The sequence below is a fragment of the Myxocyprinus asiaticus genome, chromosome 34, assembly GCF_019703515.2.
Source record: "Myxocyprinus asiaticus isolate MX2 ecotype Aquarium Trade chromosome 34, UBuf_Myxa_2, whole genome shotgun sequence".
NCBI classification, from domain to species: Eukaryota; Metazoa; Chordata; class Actinopteri; order Cypriniformes; family Catostomidae; genus Myxocyprinus; species Myxocyprinus asiaticus.
This window is the reverse complement of record NC_059377.1, coordinates 38053108-38075206: the sequence shown is the minus strand read 5'-3', so window position 1 is coordinate 38075206 and position 22099 is coordinate 38053108. Positions and strand designations below refer to the sequence as shown.

Here is a 22099-nt window from a genome sequence, read left to right as displayed (position 1 = left end):
TACCCTTTTTTTTTTTTTTTTACCAGCCAAGAAGTGCATTGTTCATGTATGTGATTTTGGATGCATCCATAAACTGTGATGACACCTTTCTGCTTTATTTTAGCAGGAAAAAAACAAAAATATAACTTTTGTATTTAATATAATTTATTTCACTACAATTTGTGTTATATTACCCTGGCACTAACTTAAGAAAAATGACACTTGTCGCCACTGCTACGATGGGGTTTCAAATAGTTGATGAGAGTATGTAAATGTCAAATTTCCCTTTTCTGTCGTAATCCATCTGTTGCATATTTTTGTCCTCTTTTAGAAAGTCGTGGACATGTAATAGTGGATTTTTTCTTTAGCTGTTGAAGCAAATGGGAATGCAAAAACAATATTTGCTGTGGTCTCTCATACACCGTTATAGAAGTTTACCCTACTATAGTTTACTTTGTGTTCCAAACCCGTAAATGTCAAAAGGGTCCATAAGCAACGTTATACCTAAATAATGACTTTTCTGTTTTTAGTTCATTGTGAAGTCTTGTTTTATTTTTGCTTCCATTTTTTTTTTTTTATTATCTTTAATTAATCCCTTTTGGCTATCCCTTATCTCTTTAAATATTTATGTCTTTACATGAATTTTAATCAAATGAATGAACAGACACATTTTGTATATGTCTGAGACTCGGTTTCATGATCCAACACAAAAAAAACCAAATGTAACACCAGTTTTTAAAAGTGTAGAATTCTGTTAGCTCCTCTTAAACAGATACTGCAAAAAAATAAAAGGCCATTTCTTGCAGAATAAATTTTAGAATGCTGTTTTATTGGTTATTTGGTTTTCAGCTGTGTGTACACAGCAAACACAAACAGACATAACAGCAAATTAGGAAATCACTCTGCGAGCATCAGAAATGGATGAGGAACTGGAGGTGGAGACCACTTTTCCATCCACTACCTCTTCCACAACAGTGATGACCTTGGTTCTTGAGGTGGAACTGGATGTTGTTTTGACGCTAGAAGAAAACAAGAGCAAAATAATTTAAATATGCAACAGTTATGGGGCTTTCTTTTTGAATTGTCAATAAAATAGAATGTTCAGTTGGGACATCTTTAAGATGTTTTAATGATTTGGTCATAGCCTTCGGCCAAAGCAAACTCCTTTCAATGACAATTCAACAGTAGTTAAGCAAATTGATGGTGGTTATGGCCAAATTTGATAGATTAGACAACTTTCTTTTGCATTTTAATGTTTGTGAGTTTGTGCATCATAAGATAATTCTGCACTAAAAGTGAAGTGTGTAATTATTTGATATTCTTCAAACCCAGCCTATTCCCTCGAAAAATATAAACACTGTGGCTCTGAGGCACTGTCAAAGCACTGCTCTGTTTGTTTGAGCATACTGACACAGCAACATTCAACCCAGTCTCATAACAAGTCCTAATAATTAGTACGAGATGGCGAAATCGTAAGAAATCGTAAGTAAAAAACACAACTTTTACTCTCATAGAGAAAAATAAACAAACCAACAATCTTATTATGATTTTACCTAACTTTAACTGCTAACCCAAACCCTAAACCTAAACCATGATTTTAATAGGAAAATAACTTTTGTGTACCGCTGAGTTTGGAATGAGATGAGGGAAGCGTGTTACATGTCATTTGTATTACATCAATAGATACGGGATTAGTAATCAAATTTGTTCACAGACGTTTCCTTTCTTAAAATGAAGTTTGGATGGGAGGCTGGCTGAAATTTGATGCCTGTATGTGTCGATTTGAAATTGTGTTTGTTCATTGGTTGGTCTCTATCGGCATAAAAGTCGTTCCTTTTCATAGGAGCTAAGTCGTACGACATCTTACGATTTTGCCATCTCGTACAAATTATTACATGTTGTCATGAGATTATGTTGGCATCATTGGCTCAATGGCATGAGTTTAGGGCTTTAGGTTTGTTTTTCGTCCAATGGCCGATGCGGGGAGAGTTATGGAATCCTGTTTGAAAACAATGATTATTTTTGCATTCTGTTTCCGTTTGGTAGCATTAGCAGTGCTGTTATTATTACTGTTGTGGTCACAATGGTTCGTATTGCAATCTGTCCAGTCTTTGAAAATAAACCCACCTACATGCTCTACCTAAAAGACAGTGACAGAACATAACGGTAAAAATGGAGATGGCTGTAATCAATAGTTTGTAAACCTACGTGGCTTCTCCATCCAGCAGTCTCCTGTACTCTGCAATCTCCATCTCCAGTCTGGTCTTGATGTCCAGAAGCATCTGATACTCATAACGCTGACGTTCCAGATTAGCACGAAGCTGCACAAGCTGCTCTTCCAGGATGGTTACCTAGGAGCACCAAAGGTTTCTTCAGGTGTGAGCTACTGTGTGGTCCAAATATTTTTCTCAAAATCCTTGTTCCTCAGATCCTTTGTATTCTTAAGCTGGGATACACTTCATGTCTATTACAATTGCAAACTATTTTCTGAAATAATGCATGAAGTTTAAATTCAGTAGTGCAAAAGTAATCATGTTTTTGTTCTACTCACCTGATTCTGGTAACCACTCAACTTCATGGAATAACGAGCTTTCGTTTCAGACAATGTGGCCTCCAAGGATGATTTCTACATTGATAGAACACACAAGCTTAGAATAAAATAATGTAAAATGCACATTGTAGAAGGAGGTTTATGGGGAATATGTATTGTTTTATTTTATATATGCAGTAGGGCTATGTTAATTTTGTGCAATTAATTATATGGAAAATAAAAATTAGCTCAATGTATCATGCCCCCAGCCTGTACGTAAATTCTGAAATAAGGAATGTTCCTATTGGAGCAATTCAAGCTTGATGTACCACCTTGATGCAATAGGAGACAGTCAGCGCTCCAGCTGTACATGCAATGCACCTAGTCAAACCAACGTGCATGCAGCTTAGCCTTCAGCCCAAAGTGTACCGTGATGGGAGAAAGGTGCCTCTGGTTGTTCCTTGCAGGGTACTCAGCCTTACAGGCTCCATATGGTTAGGATTAGGGTGGGAGTGGGGTTAGGGCATCTGCTGCCTGCCTCCCAGGAACAAACTGAGGCCCCTTTGTACAACAGGCAAAGTATACTTTGGTTTTGACACGAACGCTCAGCGTCTGTGTACAGTCGAACTCTATAGCCTTTCAAAGTATACTTCATTTGACTGTGCACACATACACAGGTGGTTGGTGCATGCGTGCTACAATTGCTATGAGAGACTGAACATAACATTAGACCCATAAATATGTCTTTATATCTATTGTATAACCCTTTGAAGGAATACAAAGACATCTTATGGGTCTAAACTCCTGAAGAGAAATAGTATATCTTAAAGCAGTCGGTGTGAGCATGCGGCAACCGCCTGTGTATGTTCGCACAGTCAAATGAAGTGTGCTTTGAAAGGCTAACATTCAGCTGTCTGCAGACGTTAAGTGTTCACGTCAAAACCGAAGTATACTTTGGGCGTTAGGACTAGAGGTGCTGAAAACTAGTTAGATGCAACGCAACCAAAGTGAGACGCTCTATAAGCATCTGTCTGACGCACGAGTAGCCTACATAGACCAACAAGTAAAGGGATAGTTCACCCAAAAATGAACTCACCCTCATGCCATCCCAGATGTTTATGACTTTCTTTCTTCTGCAGAACTGAAATTAGATTTTTTTTGGAAGAATGTCACAGTTCGGTAGGTCCAAACAATGCAAGTGAATGGTGAACAGAAATTTTAAGCTCCAAAAAGCACATTAAGGCAGCATAAATGTAATCCATTAACTCCAGTGGTTTAATCCATGTCTTCTGAAGTGATTTTTACCCAAAACCAATTGGATCGCTTCAGAAGACGTGGATTAAACCACTGGAGTCATATGGATTACTTTTATGCTGTCTTCGTGTGTTTTTCGGAGCTTCAAAGTTCTGTCCATTATTTTCATGCATTGTATGGACCTATAGAGCTGAGATATTTTTCTAAAAATCTTTGTTTGCGTTCTGCAGAAGAAAGCAAGTCATACGCATTTGGGATGGCACTAGAGTGAGTAAATGATGAGAGAATTTTCATTTTGGGGTGACTATTCCTTTAAAAATAGAGCCAAGGGATGTAGGCCAATAATTGGGTTGTGTTCAATGATATGGAAATAAAACAAGCAATATTTTGACTTTTAAAGACAATTTTTGTCTAAATGCTTAGCAATTTGTCTGTTGCCACAATATGTATGTATATGATATAATGTATTTAAACTGTCAAAATTATTATATTTATTTTATATTTATAAATATTTAAATTATTATATTCTTAATTACCTTTATTTGGGGGACTTTCACAGGAAATATTGATATGTGATAAATTGCGATTAATTTGATTAATTTATTAGCACATCATGTAATTAATTTGATTAAAATTTTTAATCGATTGACAGTCCTAGTATGCATATCTATTATATTACATTATATTTTTATGTTTACATTTATTCACTTGCATGTATCGAGGCACTACAACAACAATGATTTTAATTCACTTTCACACAAATCACGAGTAAATTGACAAATTATCAGTTCATAAGCACGTACTTTTCGCCCTGTTCCTCACACAGTTCTATCTTATAACATATATTGCATGACCTTTAAGGCGTTACATTTTAATGTTTGCATAAGATAACAAACTACATTCATAAGCTTGAATTAGCCTGTCTGAATTGCACAGTAGCTCAACTGATAGAGCGTTGCACTTGTGATGCAAAGGACTGGTGTTTGAGTCCTGAGGACCAGGTGAGTTAACACTGAGTTGAAAGTGTCATTGAAGCACCACAAAATGATGTGATTGCTTCAGCAATTGTTGTTTATAACCTCACATTTTGTGTTTATTACACTATTGGTTAGGTTTAAGATTTAGGGTAGAGAGGTCAGTTTTGTTGATTTAAAACTCGATAGAGCATTAACCTTCAAAACCTCTCCTCACATTTAATCGCCACACAGTGGATACTTCACCTTGGAACTGCTGCGATATGAGTAAGGAGCCACGTGATATCAGTTAGCAAAAATGTCGCCACAGTCATGTAATTTTCATGAGATCAGGGTCCAATTACTTTTTACTGACCATGGTTAAGAGGGACTGGAGTTCGATTTCCAATGCCTGCAGTCTGGATTTGACCACATTGACTTCAGAGCGAGATGTTTTCAGATCTACAGTGCTGGAGACAACTTCCTGTTTGAGAGACTCTGTCTAAAATAAAAAGTAGAGGAAGATTACATCAGTTGAAACAAGAACTGTCGCACACCAGTTTGTCATGAAACCTTATGTAAATATACTCAAATAAAAGCAGTATTCTGTCTTGGTATGCTTGTGATATTTTGAATCTCACCTTTGTCTTGAACCAGTGCTCAAGATCTCTGTGGTTCTTTGCTGTTACTGATTCATAGTGCTCACGAATTTCAGCCAGGACTTTATTGAGATCTTCCTGTGGAGCTGCATCAACCTCAACGTGAACCTGTCCACTCATCTGAGTGCGTGCAGCCAAGAGATCCTAGACAGACATGTGCAACCATATTAATAAGTAAAAAGTAGCCTCACTGATGAACATTTACATTTACAATGATAACAAGCCATAAACAACAAATTGAGGTGTTTAAATCACAAGTCCCTACATTTTATATGCAGAGTAAACTGTAATTAAAAATTGCGTTCTTTTTACTTAACTGATGAATAACACATCCATGGAAACTAACATTACGATTTTCGGTTAAAATGTATATGTATGTAAAAGGAATACTGTATATCTTCAGTGTAACTGTTTTTGTTAAGCATTTTTAATCACCTTTTTGCCTTCCCTAGTTCATTTTTAATTTAAAAATTTCAATGTCAATTTTAGTTCTGTGTGTGACAAATGAATTTTCCAATGCACAATATTCATAAGTCTCTTTAATCAATATAAGCTAATAAAAGCTGCATGCATAATAGTTCTAAAATAATTTATAATTCTACATTTAAGAGTATAGCACATCACACTGCAGGACAAGTCAACTTCCTAAAAGTATTTCATATCAATACCCTTAATTAAATCGTGTAAACACTAGATTTGAAAGAATCTCGGAAACATTATACCTCCTCATGGTTCTTCTTCAAGAAGACGAGCTCCTCCTTCAGCCCTTCGATCTGCATGCTATAGTCTTTTCTGGTGAGGTTTAGTTCATCAAGCACCCGTTTCAGCCCAGCAATGTCGGTTTCCACAGACTGCCGCATGATATGCTCAGTTTCGAATCTGTGTGATATAGCAACATATTCTTTAAAAACACTCACCCTGGACATAAGCAAATTACTGCAAGAAGACAGCCGATTCACCTTCAGATTGAAGTTCAAGAGTTCACAAATTCATACAGTCATTGAGTGATGTATAAATGTAAACATAGTTGAATTGATGGCAATAATTAAAGGCTTATAAAAAGCACTAAAAGCACTTAAAGCACTTAACAACCTGCCCTGACTACTTGACTGATGGGTAAAGTGAACAGAAATAGAAGCTGAGTTTGGGTGATGGAGGGGTGCTATAAAAATATCCATTAAGTTGTGATTGACAAGATTAAATTAACAAATTTCTCCCGAACTTTCATTTAGAACTCAAATACAACTGTTTTAATGTAACACCCATTCATTTTGGATGTAAAAACATATATGTGTCTAAAGTGGTGCAATACTGGTACCTTTACAAGCAAAGTTGGTCCATTCCTAATATCTCATTATAATAATGTAAATAAATTAACTGGAAAACAATTAACAATTCAAACAATAATTTGTAATGTGGCTATATGACTCACTAAAATAATGTTGCTTGCTATAGCATCATAATATATGATACATTACATATCCATCTTTTATTAATTTTTTTTATGTGTGTGTGCTGTATTAATTAATGGGATTTTCTGCTATGACTTGTTTGTAACAAGAAAAATGCATTGAATCTGTTGCAAAGACTCACTTCATTTTGAAATCATTCATGGCCAGGCGTGTGTTGTCAATGCTGAGATGTATTCCACCCTTCAAATGAATTGCTGCCAAGATCTGGACATTTAAATCAGAAATAATAAATGAAATAACATTTTTTTTTTTTGTCAATGTTAATTACGTTGGTGCAGCTATCATTATGAGGACTCTCCATAGACATAATGATTTTTATACTGTATGAACTATAGATTCTATCCCCTAACCCTAAACCTAAACCTAACCCTCACAAAAAACTTTCTGCATTTTTTCATTTTCAATAAAACATAATTTAGTATGTTTTTAAGCGATTTGAATTATGGGGAAACTAGAAATGTCCTCATAAACCACATTTATAGCACAATTCCCTTGTAATTACCAGTTTGTAACCTAAAAAAGTCCTCGTAAACCACTTAAACCTGCCCACACACACACACACACACACACACACACACATAATATTTATTTTTAATTTTTCATTATATACCTTAAAAAATATTGTATATTATATATAGAATTTATTTTTCAAAAAATTATTTTTCTGCTAAAAAAAAATCATAATATTACAATTAATACAAATATAAAATAACAAATAATATTTGTGTAAAAAACATAACTATACCGTATATATATTAAATATATGTATTATATTTAATAAAATAATCATACTAATAATAAACAAGTTGCAGCCGATAATTTATTAGGTTTTTAATTTGTAACTGCATGGCAGCTATAAATTCATAAACAATTTTGCTGGAAAACTATGGCCTATATAATTTATTAAATGTATAATGTTCAACCCATTCTAAATGATGTTTCCCATATTATTCCCATCCTAGTTGTTGAGTCCTGATAACATACCTTAGTTTGAAGGTCATGTATGGTGGCATAGAATGCACTGTAGTCACGAGCAATAGGGGAGGTCTTGCTGTCCACAAACTGACGGATCTTTAGCTCCAGGTCAGCATTGGCCTTCTCGAGGGAGCGCACCTTGACAAGGTAGGAAGCCAGACGGTCATTGAGGCTCTGCATGGTGAGCTTCTCATTACCAATGAAGCTGTTTTCCGCAGATGCTGACATGCTAAAACCTCCTGCAGAGGCTTTGGAGATGCGGACCCCTGAGCCTCCTGCACCCGCATACACACTGCCAGACCTCACGGTGCTGATGCGGCTACTTCCCCCACTTGATATGATGGATCCACGGGTGGAGCTAGTTGATGCACCCACCAGAGAGCCACTGGAGGACATGTAGCTGCTGCGGGAGTAGCTGGAAGCCATGGTTACTGAGATGTTTTTGTCTATGTCTGCTCTGACAGGACAGTTTGTGGAGAAGGAGGAACATCTGGTTCTTTTAAAGGGTGAATTTGGCAAGACACAATGCCTGGAATGCCATCCTACCACATATTTGATGGAACTTCTCTTTAGCTATCATAAAGTAAAGGTCACACCTGAAAGTATATGATACAATACAGGACACATTTTACAAATCATTTGAGAAAGACATGCAGTGGGCACAAAAAGTATTTGGATTCTTAAGCCATGCATAAAAATGTATGGATGTCATTGCATTAGATGGAATATCAAACCAAGTGATATTTATTTTAAAGGAAGATTGCACAAGTGCTTTTCAAGCAAACATTTCACAAAAAAAAGTTTGTTAGGTTCAAATAATAAAACTACAATGTTCATAATTGAGATAAAAGTATTTGGACACTTTCTGCTTGTCAAATGCTAATGCAGTTAATGTAATGAACTACATCTGTGGTTACTTGTGACACTTGTGTGAACTTAATACATCCACTAAAATTACCTCGAGATCAGTTGGTTTAGAACAAAAATGTCTCAGAAAAGTGAAGTTAGTTCTGAGAACATCTCTAGCAGCTTTTGTTTACAGATGCCATTTGGTCTGATATTTTGTAATCTAATGCAGTGCCATTCATACATCGTTGACTGTGGGTTTTGGGGCTATTGTATGTGTGCATTGTAGTATGTTCACATTGTTTTTCTGCATAAACCTTTTAAAATATGGATATATTGTCCAGACAAAATCATGCATCAATTATGCAATCCAATTCTGCTACCCTAATTTCTTGTACTCCAATGAGTAGTGTTACTATTTTTGTTATTTTATGTGCAGAAATTAAACTAAACCGTTTATAAAAGAAAACAATCCAGTAGGACAAGAAATATAATGAAAAGAGATTCCACAACAGTGTTATTTTAAAGACTGGTTCCATCAGTAACAGTTTAATAATTATACTCAACAGAACGTGTCATTGCCAACACCTCAGGCATATTAAAAAGAAAGTAAATTCTCCTTACTGACCAAACAACATTTCTTTTTTGGGCTGGTCTTTTAATACTTTTGCAGTTGATGTGTTTGACAGAGGCAGTTTCTGTATGCACTGATGCATTATGATATAAGGGTGAGATTTATGCAAAGTAGGTTCATCAGAACTGTAAACCGGATTGTGGCAGTCAGTGAAACATCTTTGTTTCCAGTTTGACCTTGCAATGCACTTACATAGTAGGTTTACTTTTGTCAGTTTTGTGAAATGCTCACTGCTGTATACGATGGTTGGCTTTAAACTTATCTTAAATTAAGAAATTATTTCCCATCCTAAAAGACCTACTTAACCTACTTAGATTTAGGCAAGTGAGTGCTGGTTTGGTTTTGGTCCAGCTAGTAGGCCAGGTCAGGGATTGATTGGTTAGCTTTGGCAGTTATGTGGCAGCTAACAACATAAATATAATAATAATAATAATAATAATAATAATAATAATAATAATAATAATAATAATAATAATAATAAAACAATTATGCTGGCAAAAAGCATCTTACTATTGAAGCCCTGAACCGCAAGGTGAAAAAACAATTTCACTAGGTGAATTTTTATTTTATTTTTAGGTGCCTTAGTGTCTTCCTATGACAACGTTTTAGTGCCATGTTTAAAAAAAAAATAATAATCGAAGATTTCGAGATTAAAGTAACAATATTTTGAGAATAAGTTGTAAGGAAAGTAACATCAAAGTCTGGGTCTTTGGATACAGTAAACACCACTAATCAGGGAGATAACATTCAGGGTTTGAAATTAACTTTTTGGCTCACCGTCCACTGTGGTTAGTAGTTTTCCAATGTCACTAGCCACTCAGAATTTTCACTAGCCAAAATCCCTCGCCTTGCAAAAAGTGATAAAGGTAAATGGAGACTGCAACTGCATGCATTTGTTTGGGCATTTTATTTGAACAAGAAAGATATTAGTTTAGAAGCACACAAGCCTAATGATTGAAGTCACCTTTAGAATATTAGATCAGGAGTAGGATAGAACAGGTGGAAAATTTGTAATGCATTTGTAATGATAAGGCCATAACAGGCAAGACCATGGATGGCTCCACATTACTGTGGTCAGGTTAATGTTGATAGTCTTTTCTAAAAAAAAAAAAAATACTATAGTATTTTTGTGAAATATTATGAAATAGCCTAAACACATTTAGAAACATTTACCTACAACTTTCACAGTTGTAATATGAATAAAGTCTAATAGATTTGTCCTAATAGATTTAATATTAATCTTTTAGTAAGGAGGATGATGTGCATTTTAAAAACTGATGATGTGTATTTGTCGTCTCTTTACCTCGTGAGTGTTGTTTAATATGTAGGGGGCTGTCTAGTAGTTTGAGAGGTTTGACTTCCTCCAAATAGAGCTTTATAATAGAATGTTCTCAGTAGAATTCAAATGGGTCACATAAGCTTTGTGGTCTCCATCCGCCGCTGCAATATCGAGTGAAGCTCGACGGAATCAGGCAAGTTTCACTCTGTGTTGTCCCAGAGCTCTGGCTCCACCTCTGGAGCATGCTGATGCGTGCTGCAGCGGTTCACGTAAAGCACGGTTCATTCATCCCACACAGATGCTTATAAAGCACTGGACGTGAGGAAAAACCCTGAAAACTTCACCTGCCGAAGTGTTAAGTAAGAGTGATGAAGTTACCCACCACTGCTGTTTTTGCAAGCTCTGTGTTCACGAATGAGGTGTGCATTAGTACAGGAGTTTTCAACCTGATATAGACTTACTCTCAAGTGAAGCGACACATAACTGGAACTGCTGTGAGAAACATTGTATGCGGTAAGATCCCCTCAGTTATAGTATTGTTTTGAGAGCAAAAACCAACATAAAAGCAAACCAAGCACAAACCGAATTACTGTCTGGTTCTTTCTCTGTCTGGGTCTAGCTCAGCGAGTAAAGATGCTGACTACCACCCCTGGAGTCGCGAGTTCAAATCTAGGGTGTGCTGAGTGACTCCAGCCAGGTCTCCTAAGCAACCAAATTACTAGGGAGGGTAGAGTCACATGGGGTAACCTCCTCATCGTCACAATTAGTGGTTCTCGCTCTCAGTGGGGCACATGGTAAGTTGTGCATGGATCGCAGAGAATAGCATAAGCCTCCACATGCTGTGAGTCTCCGCAGTGTCATGCACAATGAGCCATGTGATAAGATGCACAGATTGACTATCTCAGTAGCGGAGGCAACTGAGACTTGTCCTCCGCCACCCAGATTTAGGTGAGTAACCGCGCCACCATGAGGACCTACTAAGTAGTGGGAATTGGGCATTCCAAATTGGGAGAAAAGGGGATAACATTTTTGAAAGTGTTAAATGGACTTGTAGCCTGTCTGCTGCCTTTGACGCCACAGCTCATGCACCCAAAAGTCACTATATTGAAGGGTTTGGGGTTGTACGCTTTCTTGTGATGCCATCAGACAATCAACTTAGTCAGGGCGTCATTTTCTTGTTGTTCAGAAGTAATTAGTTGTATGAAATTAACATTTACATTAATTCATTTAGCAGACCCTTTTATCCAAAGCAGCTTACAAAATGAAGAAGGATACAACATAAGCGATTCATCTTAAGGTGACCGTAACACAAAAGTGGTGCATTATAAAGTTTCAGTTGGATCAAAAAAGTTCTAGCCAAGATAGAGATTAGAGTGCAACAATAATTTTTTTTATTTTTTTGTATTTTGAGTGTATAATCAAGTGATCACGAAGAAGTTGTGTCTTTAGCCTTTTTTTGAAGACAGAGAGGTAGTCCGCTTCACGGATGAGGCTGGGAAGGTCGTTCCACCTTCGAGGTACAGTGAAATGAAATTTATGACAAAATATTTTTTGCAACTGAGTAAAGATTGCAGCATGCCAGTCGCTTAATTCTAAGACTGCATGTGCTAGCCAAGCAACTCCCATTGCAATTGAATGTAAATGTTAATGTATAGTTCTATCCAGGTATTACAGACCTCCTTGGGTGAAGCGGTATAGGCAAGCTAGCTAGCAAAAGTTAGCTCGACCAGCATGGTCTTTCTAGTTAAGCTGGTTGACCAAGGACATCTTGCTGGCTAAAGTGCTGAGGACCAGCATCCAAAACACAAGGTCCTGGTGACCATTTATGTGGGTCTGTTTCAGCAACTTTCAGATTTTTTACCCTTACTTGTACCACTAGATGGCCACATATTGATAGTATTGTTAGGACATCTGAAAAGAGTGCAGCAAAACACAACAGTATGTACATGAGAATTTTTATTCACACACAAAATTAAGGTTTACTACCACTATCATTTATTTTCCATTTATTCAAATTTTTTCTATTTCGAAAATGCTTTTGTCTGAAGTCAGAAAACTGGTCCTCCACGAAGGACATAATCTTTAGTAAGTGACTTACATAACTTACTTACTGGGCCTATGTACATTTCTGAGCCTATGTTTTCTGATCTCATAGTTTTGTTTGTCTACTATGTGTGGTTGAAAACTATTTGACGGTGGAGCCAGCATAGGAATGATTACTTTAATCTCATAATGCTATGACTTTATTCTTGTACTTTTGACTTTATTCTCAAAATATTATGACTTTATTCTTGATTTTTTTTTTTTTTTTTAAACGTGGCACTAAAACGTCATCGTAGGAAGGCACTAATACACCTCGTCAAATTCCTTGAGAAGTCAAATTGTGTGCAATTTCTCAGCAAACTGACATTTACATACATTTTGGCAGACACCCTTATTCAAATCTATTTACACTTGGTAAGGTATACATTTGATCTGTTAATGTGTTCTCTGGGCATTGCTAACACCATGCTCTACCAATTGAGTCACAGGAATACCAGTCAAGTCCAGGTCTGGACAGGACAAAGGCCCATACCAGTCACCTTTTTTTAACATTGCGCTTCATGCTGCCTTCATGTGCTATCGGAATTATCCTACTTCCCACTTCTAAAGTGGTAATTACGAGTATGTCCCATTCAAAAATGTAGTTGTCGGAAAGAACATGGACAACTCCAGGTTCATTCATACATATTTTTATTTTGACACCATAATACATATTATTCAGTTAGCATGGTGACGATAAAGGAATTTTGGTCAAATACAAGCTATTTTTACGGTGTACAACATGCATCAAATGGTTTCTGAAATACATAAATGAATATGACCGAAACGGCAAGCGCTTACAATTAGATGCATTTATTCATTCACTACAGAAACCGTACTCTCCTCTGCCATGTTGAAAGTTTATGACATAAATGGAGCCTAATAATTCAGCTAACGCAGCAGTCTACCGTCAACTATGGGCACTACGCTGGATAGGAGATTAAGGTCTTTCTTCGGATATGTCATTGAAGAGTATATAAAAAGATCTCCGGCATCACCTGCAGGGACCGCATGGGTCCTTCGGCTGATTGTGACGTCACACCGTTCTTTTGGCAGCAGCAAATTCTTTATCTACAGCTGTATGATTCCTTCTGCAGCAGCATACCACCATCCTTCGTAGGAAATTTTAGCAGGTAACGAGATCAATTTTATATTCGTATTTTTCTAGAAGAGAATTCAAGCTTTTAAAGGTATCTTTACATAGCTATGTTTACATTGCAACATAATTGATGTATAAATGCATGCATGCCCACTGAATACCATTAATCTGTTTGAAAATGTACCAGAATGTATTTTGATCAGTGGTTCTCCACCCTTTGACTTCAAGAACCCCCCTAAAGTACAAAATATTATATAGTAGAATATTCCCTCTGTGGCTTACACTTCTTAATTCATAATCAGTGGTGTCCAATCATAATGCATTATGCTTGTCATCTACTCAGTCTGCTGAGCACAATGTGCTGTTCAGGTGCCACAACTGCAGCGTCTTTAGGCCGAGTAACTAAACCTCTCACGACACTGCAATGCAGCACAAATGTGCTGTATAGATGCTGCAGCTGCAGCATCTACGTGTTGACACTGCAGCAGCGCAAATATGCTGTCAAAAAAAAAAAAAAAAAAAAAACAAAAATTCTTCACTTATTTACTTCTCCTGTACTTTAATAAGGATCACCTATTGCCTAACCCAAACTAACACAGCTCTGCCCTCTCTCAACATGTCTCCGGACCTGAGACCCAGAACTCTGCCTCCTTTTATGACCCTCTCGTCCTTACAGGTGAACCTATGACAAGTCATGGTTCACCTACAGTGAAGCAAATATGTTTACTCAAGGGACTCTGTATCCAGAAGGGACTCCGTATGAAGAAGCATACACCATCACTCTCCAAAGCCGGAGCATGATCACTTCAGCACCCAGAGTTACCTCGTCGGCTATCTAAAAGAATGGAATGTTGTTTTTCAGCACGTATCTTAGACCAGTCAAATTTATTCTGAATACTCAAGCAATGTATTTTGGATTCAGTTGATCATACAATTGCTCAGGTGGTTGCTGGGGTATGCTGTCAGCTGTGCCGTGCTAGTCGGCGCCAAAACTGGCTAGGGTGTGCTGTTAGCTTGCGCCATGCTAATCATTGTCTAACTTGGCTCAAGAATTTGGATTACTTAACAATCACACTTAGTTATTCAGGTCACTAGATAAACCCCAGTGGAAGTACATTTTTAACACACGCTAGGGATACACTGCTATCTTCAAGCGACTGAAATCCACCTCACAGCAGCCCACATGTCTGGGGGTCAGATCTGCTCATTAGGGGGAGGGATCACCTTATTTGCTTGTTTATTTTCTTTTAACGCAGTTTTGGGGGATTTTATGTTTGTTCAGTAGAAGCAGCACGCTTCTCCGTCAGCAGCAGCAGTGCATGGGTTCTGTGCAACAGCAGCAGCATATTTACTCATGTCAAGTAGTGGCAGCAGCAGCACCAGCAGCATGCGTAGAGCAGATCTAGTCTGCCAAGACCAAGCCCATGCCATGTCATATATATATATATAGAGAGAGAGAGAGAGAGAGAGAGAGAGTGAGAGAGAGAGAGAGAGAATAAATAAATGTATGGTATACTACTCCAAGAGTTGTCCTAAATGAACTTATAGTTGACTCTGAATTTTATGTGTTGAAATACAATTTTAACGCAAAAAGTACACACATCAGATCTTTCAGACCTTTAAGTTAAACATCTCATAATTGTATCCATTCTCAATAGATGACACATTTTTCTTTAAAAAAATTTTATTGTTGCAACTGCTCACAGACAGCCACCACATTTTGAAATCATGAGAGCAGCTACAGGTACATTCCCCAAACATTATCAGTCTGGTGTGCTTCACTTAACAAGGGATGTTGAAGAGGAGGAAATCACCTTCCCATCAATCACCTCCTCCACGACGGTGATGACTGCTGTTTTGCTGGTGGACACAGAGCTGGAGATAGAGCTAGATCCGGAACCGGCTGAGATTGTGAGGCTGGTAAGAGACAATATGACCAAACCAGTTAGAAGTGTAATGTCTAATTGTTTACTACAGAAGTAACTCTACGTTAAAACTCTATACTTTCACAAAGCCCCAAACAAGTGTCAAGTATGACATGCACAAGAATGTAAACCAGAGACTATTTAGCAGAGACGGACAACTTCTATTAAAATGAATAGGAGAAACTGGAATTCCCAACGGTTGTAGAAAAGAAAGTCCCGCCTTACAGGTAAAAGAGGCAATCAGCTTTTAGATACAGAGATCGCCTGTCAATCAACTCGAAAATGGGAATGCACAATAGCTGAAACAGCCTGAAAAATTGCGTTTTTAAGCATGGCCTGAGCTAAAGAAGCACAATTTATGATACCATTGTTGTCAGATTTTACTGCTAAATTGAAATATGTTCTATGATCGTAATCTTGTACAAATGTTTTGGAGATTCAGTCTTTCCCCATTCAAGTAGATAGATCTGTTCTTTTATGCCACTTGTTTACATAGAAAATAGATGCCCAGGCTGCCTGGGAGTGTTCCAAAGATGGTCGCCAAGTGGAATGACTTGTCTTGAAAGGGACTTCGTGTAAACTCAATAAATTAATTGTCATAACCCGATTAAGCCAATATTCTGTTTTCTGGAAATCTGAGAAAGACAGCTAGCATATGCCTGTAGTTATCAGAATTCTTTGTCATGTAAACACCTTACTCAGATTAAGGTGTAATGGAATATCCATTTATATCTGTGCATGTGCAAATTAAAGTAATTCTGGGTGCTATTTGAAACAGACAGTTGTAAAAAGTCAAGTAATTGAGGAAACACATTTTTGGAGCATTAAAGCCATATAGAAATATCACTATGAAATTACATTGAAAAAAAAAAGGTCTATTTCTACTTGATCTAACCAATGAAAATGACTTTTGTTGGTGTAAACTAATTTTACAGGTTGATTTAGTCAGATGAAATAACATTTTTTACTTGAATAAATCCAATGTTACTACATAAAGCACATTTTTCAGGTTACCAGACAAAACACTAACTACAGTGTTCTTCCAGTAAAGAAAAGCAAGAAAAGAATGTGCATGTCTTAGTTTATTCAGAATATGCTCTAATAACTATGGAGGAAGCAAATATACTTTATGTAATAAAGGCTTAAAGGTATAGTTCTCCCAAAAATTTAAATTCTCTTTAATACTCACCCTCATGCCATCCAAGATGTGCATGACTTTTTTTCTTCTTCGAACTCAAACAAAGATTTTTAGAATAATTTTTTAGCAATGCAGGTGAATGGGTACCAACATTTTGAAGCTACAAAAGCACATAAAGGCAGCATAAAAGTTATCCATACGTCTCCAGTGGTTGAATCAATGTCTTCAGAAGAAATATGATAAGTGTGGGTAAGAAACAGATCAATGTTTAAGTCCTTTTTCTACTATAAATTTCCACTTTCACATTCTTCTTTTGTTTTTGGTGATTCGCATTATGTGTGCATATCGCCACCTACTGGTCAGAGAGAAGAATTTATAGTAAAAAAGGAATTAACTATTGATCTGTTCCTAAACCGCACCTATGATACAGCTTCTGTAAATATGGATTTAACCACTGGAGTTGCATGGATTACTTTTATGCTGCCTTTATGTGCTTTTTGGAGCTTCAACATTTTGGTACTCATTCACTTGCGTTGTCACAGAGACCGGTGAGATATCTCAGGACACTTATTTCAGCGATATCTTTCAGTGTGAAGGAACATGGACCTACAGAGCTGAAATATTCTTCTAATAACCTTCGCTTGTGCTCAGCAGAGGAAAGAAAGTCATACCCATCTGGGATGGCATGAGGGTGAGTAAATTATTAGAAAATAAAAATTTTTGGGTGAACTATCCAAGTGAACTTAACCATTGCAGACCTTAAAGGTGCTGTAAGTGATTTTTTTATGTAAGAAAATCTTCCTTCACCCTGAAAGATATCACTGAAATAAGTATCCTGAGATATCTCACTGGTCTCTGTGACAGCACAAGACTGTGTAAACAGCAAACCAAAATTTGACGGCGGGCCAAGGACACATTCATTGATCAGCCAATCAGAAAACTTTGATGTGCTTTCTGCCTGTCAATCATTTTGCACCTTCTGATGTGTAGTAATTGAATTGTTCAACTGCGAATTATTCAGGTTTAATGTTATATTCAGATTCATAAGAGTTGTAAGCTGAGGGCGCTATTGTGCTACTGCTGTGTTTGACAACTCTGAGAATGTGACAGACTCAGTGCTATCTTTAAAGGCAGGGTTTTAGAAAGAGGGGGCGTGTCTAATTCAACGGCTCAGTCTTAGTTCCAGAACGGCTAAAATCGCTTACAGCACTTTTAATAGGAAAATGATGTAAATGTAAACTTGGTCTATAATTTACCTGCTGCTGGCTTCTGCATCAAGGAGTCTTCTGTACTCTGCAATCTCCAGTTCCAGTTTGGTCTTGATATCAAGAAGTGTCTGGTACTCCTGGCTTTGGCGCGCCAAATCAGAGCGGAGCTGCACCAGTTGTCCTTCCATTCCACTGACCTACAAGCCCGAGGGGATTGGACAGAACTTTTAGGCCTAACACAACCCTGCTGAAAAGACCAGCATTGCTGGTCACCAGCTTTTTGATGTAAAAAAAAAAAAGTGTATGTCAGATGTTTAAATTGTGCTGTGTTAATGTGATGTCATTGTAAATTGGTACATGTCTCATCACTGTCACGACTGCTATGTTGATCGGAACTGCACCCAAGAATTTCACACACCATTGCACTTGTGTATATGGCTGTGTGACAATAAAGTGATTTGAGATTTGAGATGTTGTGTTTTGGGTGCTGATCCCCCAGCATGGAATGCTGGTGTGCTGGTGTCCCCACCAGGCTTTTAAACTAGCTTAACTAGCTTCATCAGAAAGACCATGCTGGTCAACCAGCTTCACCAGCAAGGTTTTGATGGTGAAAAGCATGACTATGCTGGTCCACCAGCTAAACCAGCACCAAACCAGCACTAACCAGCATTAACCAACTTAGACCAGTATGGGAATTGCATGCTGGTTAAGCTGGTCTTTTCTGCAGGGAAGTCCTATTAGTTAACTGCCTACAGTGCGGTTTCCTGTCTGTATGTTTTAATGAGTTCCTAAGCTTTATGCTTCGGAGTTCTTACCTGCATCTGATAGCCAGACAGATGCATGGAATAGCGATTCTGAGTCTCAGCAAGGGTGCTTTCCATGGATGATTTCTGTGATTGGGAGGTAGAGCCATTGAGAGAACCATCTGTTAGCAATCATCAAAATCTCTTTAAAAGTACAGTAATTCAAATTTAGCTTTTTGTTTTAATTTCGATCAGTATATCTATTTTTTATTTATCATTTAAAACCTTTAAAAAAAAGTGTTTTGCTTGAAGTGTGCTTGCCCCATCTTTCTTGAAAGGTAATGCTTTGATATTTTATTGTATTTGTATTCATACATTAAGTTAGCTCAAGTGTGCAAATACTTTTTGCAGCCTCTGTACATTTTTGTACATACACTCACCATGGCTTGGAGAGATTGAAGCTCAACCTCCAGGGACTGTACTGTGCTCTTTACTGTGTTGACCTCAGTTTTGGACATCTGCAAAGTCTCTGTGCTTTCTACGACCTCTTGTTTAATGGTCTCAGACTGCAAAATAAGCACTGAACCATTGAGTTATAATGTGGATGCTTGGTGTCTTTAATATATATAAAAGATTTACTTTTATTAACTATAATTCGGACCTCAAGATATTTGAGCTGGTCTCCACTTTATATGATTTTTTAAACTTATTAAGAGTAAAGTTGTGGACTGAACCAACCTTCTGCTGGAACCAGCCTTCAAGATCTCTCTGGCTCTTGGCTACAACAGACTCGTAGTGCTCCCGAATTTCAGCTAGAATTTTGGTGAGGTCTTCCTGTGGTGCAGCATCAACCTCCACATTGACCTGTCCACCCATCTGATCACTCACAGTCAAGAGTTCCTGAAAAGACATCATGTATGGTTTTTGGATGAACCATTCAAGTCAAATATATCAATTTCAAAATATCTACTTGCATCATCACCAGTTTTTGGAGTGGTTTAGCTTGGTTTACAACATTATGGAGCCTAATTTATTTTGAAATTATTTACTACCTCCTTGTGATTCTTCTTCATGAAAGCTAGCTCCTCAGTGAGCCCTTCGATCTGCAGGTTGAGGTCTTTATGGCCCATGTTGAGCTCGCTAAGCACACTCTTCAGCCCTGCGATATCAGCCTCCACAGATTGACGCATTGCCAGTTCATTCTCATATCTGTGAAATAGAATAGCTAATTTATTCCTACAGAAAAGTAAAAGCAGAAATGGTCTTTTTTCACTAAAAGTTATGTATCAGAATTATATTTTACTGTAATCTTTTAAAGTCAAATCTGAAAAGGAAACAAATAAAGATAACTACTTCATCCTGAAGTCATCTGCAGCCAAGCTGGTATTGTCAATGCTGAGATGGACTGTGTTCTTTACTTGCATGGCATTCAAGATCTGAGAGCAAAACCCAAGAAAAAATGAGATCTAAAATTTTCTATTTTATCACAAACTCTTCTTCAGAATTATACTCTAAATAGGGTGTAGTTTTATAAACAAGACAAGTTTGCTTGAAGGTTATTCAAGCTATTTAATTCAAGCTATTTAATTGTATTATATTATAGCCACAAAGGGTCTAGTTAGACTTACTTTAGCTTGGAGGTCACAGATAGTAGCCTGGAAGGAAGAATAATTGCGGCTTTCGCCAGTGGGGGTGATCTTACTCTCAAGGAATTGGCGGATTTTCAACTCCAGTTCAGCATTGGCCTTTTCAAGTATGCGCACCTTTTCCAGATAGGAAGCCAGACGATCATTAAGATTTTGCATGGTGAACTTCTCATTGCCAATGATGCTGTCATTTGCTCCTCCAACAACACCGAATCCACCTCCTGCAGCAGAACCAAATCCCCCACCAAAGCCTCCTGCAGAAGCTCCAAATCCTCCACCAAAACCTCCTGCAGAGGCACTGAATCCTCCACCAAAGCCTCCTGCAGAACCAAAGCCACTTCCTGACCCTCCAATGGCTATGGAACGAGAAGCACTGGAAATACGGACTCCTGAACCCCCTGCGCCCCCGTACACACTGCCAGCCCTCATGGCGCTGATGCGGCCCCCTCCTCCACTTGAAGAAGAGAGACGAGAGGAGCCCATTGAGGACCTGCTGGAGATGAAGCTGCCGCTGGAGAAGGTGGTAGCCATGCTGATGGTGGTTGGTTGTCTTTCTCTGCTCAAGCTGGAGAGTGAGTAGCAAGGAGAATCTCCAGGTCCTTTTTATATGCTGGTATGGGGACTGAACATTATTTTTGGGTGAATTTGACAAGGAAGTACATGTTGACCGTATTTTCATCAAACAAATGCTGACAGCAAGGAATTCTGTCAGGTTATATCACTGTTACTGAAAGGTGACGCTAAGCAGTGAAATTTGGTGATTGATAGACCCCTAAGTAAACTTAGAAAGACGCTTGTATTTTCCCCTCAAACTTTTCTTGGATAAGAGCAGCTCTGTACATGTTCAGATATTTGTGGACTTCAGCTTTTTTCTCAGTGAGAGTTTTTCTGTAGTAAACCCAACATATCATACTCTTGAATACCTTTAGGTCAATAGCTGACTCAATAGTATGCTGCACTTAAATACAGTAAAATTGTTCTGCTTATATCCAAAAAGAGCAAATCTAAGACAAAATAGGGCAAAAAACATTTGCATCAAACAGTGTTGGAAGAAGAAAATGTGACTACAGTAAATCTATTAATGTAATAAAACATGTAATTGTGCAAGATCTGAGATTGGCCTAGAAAAATTTTGATCTCATTAACAAATCAAATAGTCTACATAGCACATAATTACAGGTGCATCTCAATAAATTAGAATGTCGTGGAAAAGTTCATTTATTTCAGTAATTCAACTCAAATTGTGAAACTCGTGTATTAAATAAATTCAATGCACACAGACTGAAGTAGTTTAAGTCTTCGGTTCTTTTAATTGTGATGATTTTGGCTCACATTTAACAAAAACCCACCAATTCACTATCTCAAAAAATTAGAATACATCACAAGACCAATAAAAAAAAACATTTTTAGTGAATTGTTGGCCTTCTGGAAAGTATGTTCATTTACTGTATATGTACTCAATACTTGGGCTCCTTTTTGCTTTAATTACTGCCTCAATTCGGCGTGGCATGGAGGTGATCAGTTTGTGGCACTGCTGAGGTGGTATGGAAGCCCAGGTTTCTTTGACAGTGGCCTTCAGCTCATCTGCATTTTTTGGTCTCTTGTTTCTCATTTTCCTCTTGACAATACCCCATAGATTCTCTATGGGGTTCAGGTCTGGTGAGTTTGCTGGCCAGT

The 22099-nt window shown here is 37.6% G+C and overlaps 2 protein-coding genes across 2 annotated transcripts; both read right to left on the bottom strand.

Annotated features, from left to right (window-relative positions):
- Positions 1-787: 787 nt before the first annotated feature.
- LOC127424882 (keratin, type I cytoskeletal 13-like) lies at positions 788-8287 on the bottom strand. The gene is made up of 8 exons (XM_051670399.1): positions 7832-8287; positions 6969-7051; positions 6098-6254; positions 5358-5519; positions 5093-5218; positions 2531-2605; positions 2188-2330; positions 788-998 (listed from the first exon to the last, which is right to left on the bottom strand). Exons 1-8 carry the CDS (start codon positions 8246-8248, stop codon positions 869-871), a joined length of 1293 nt encoding a protein of 430 aa, XP_051526359.1. The 5' UTR covers positions 8249-8287; the 3' UTR covers positions 788-868.
- A 7253-nt stretch (positions 8288-15540) lies between these two features.
- LOC127424881 (keratin, type I cytoskeletal 13-like) lies at positions 15541-20968 on the bottom strand. The gene is made up of 8 exons (XM_051670398.1): positions 20405-20968; positions 20130-20212; positions 19829-19985; positions 19515-19676; positions 19217-19342; positions 18849-18923; positions 18082-18230; positions 15541-15679 (listed from the first exon to the last, which is right to left on the bottom strand). The coding sequence occupies exons 1-8, from the start codon at positions 20951-20953 to the stop codon at positions 15541-15543; spliced, it is 1440 nt and encodes a 479-aa protein (XP_051526358.1). The 5' UTR covers positions 20954-20968.
- Positions 20969-22099: the final 1131 nt, after the last annotated feature.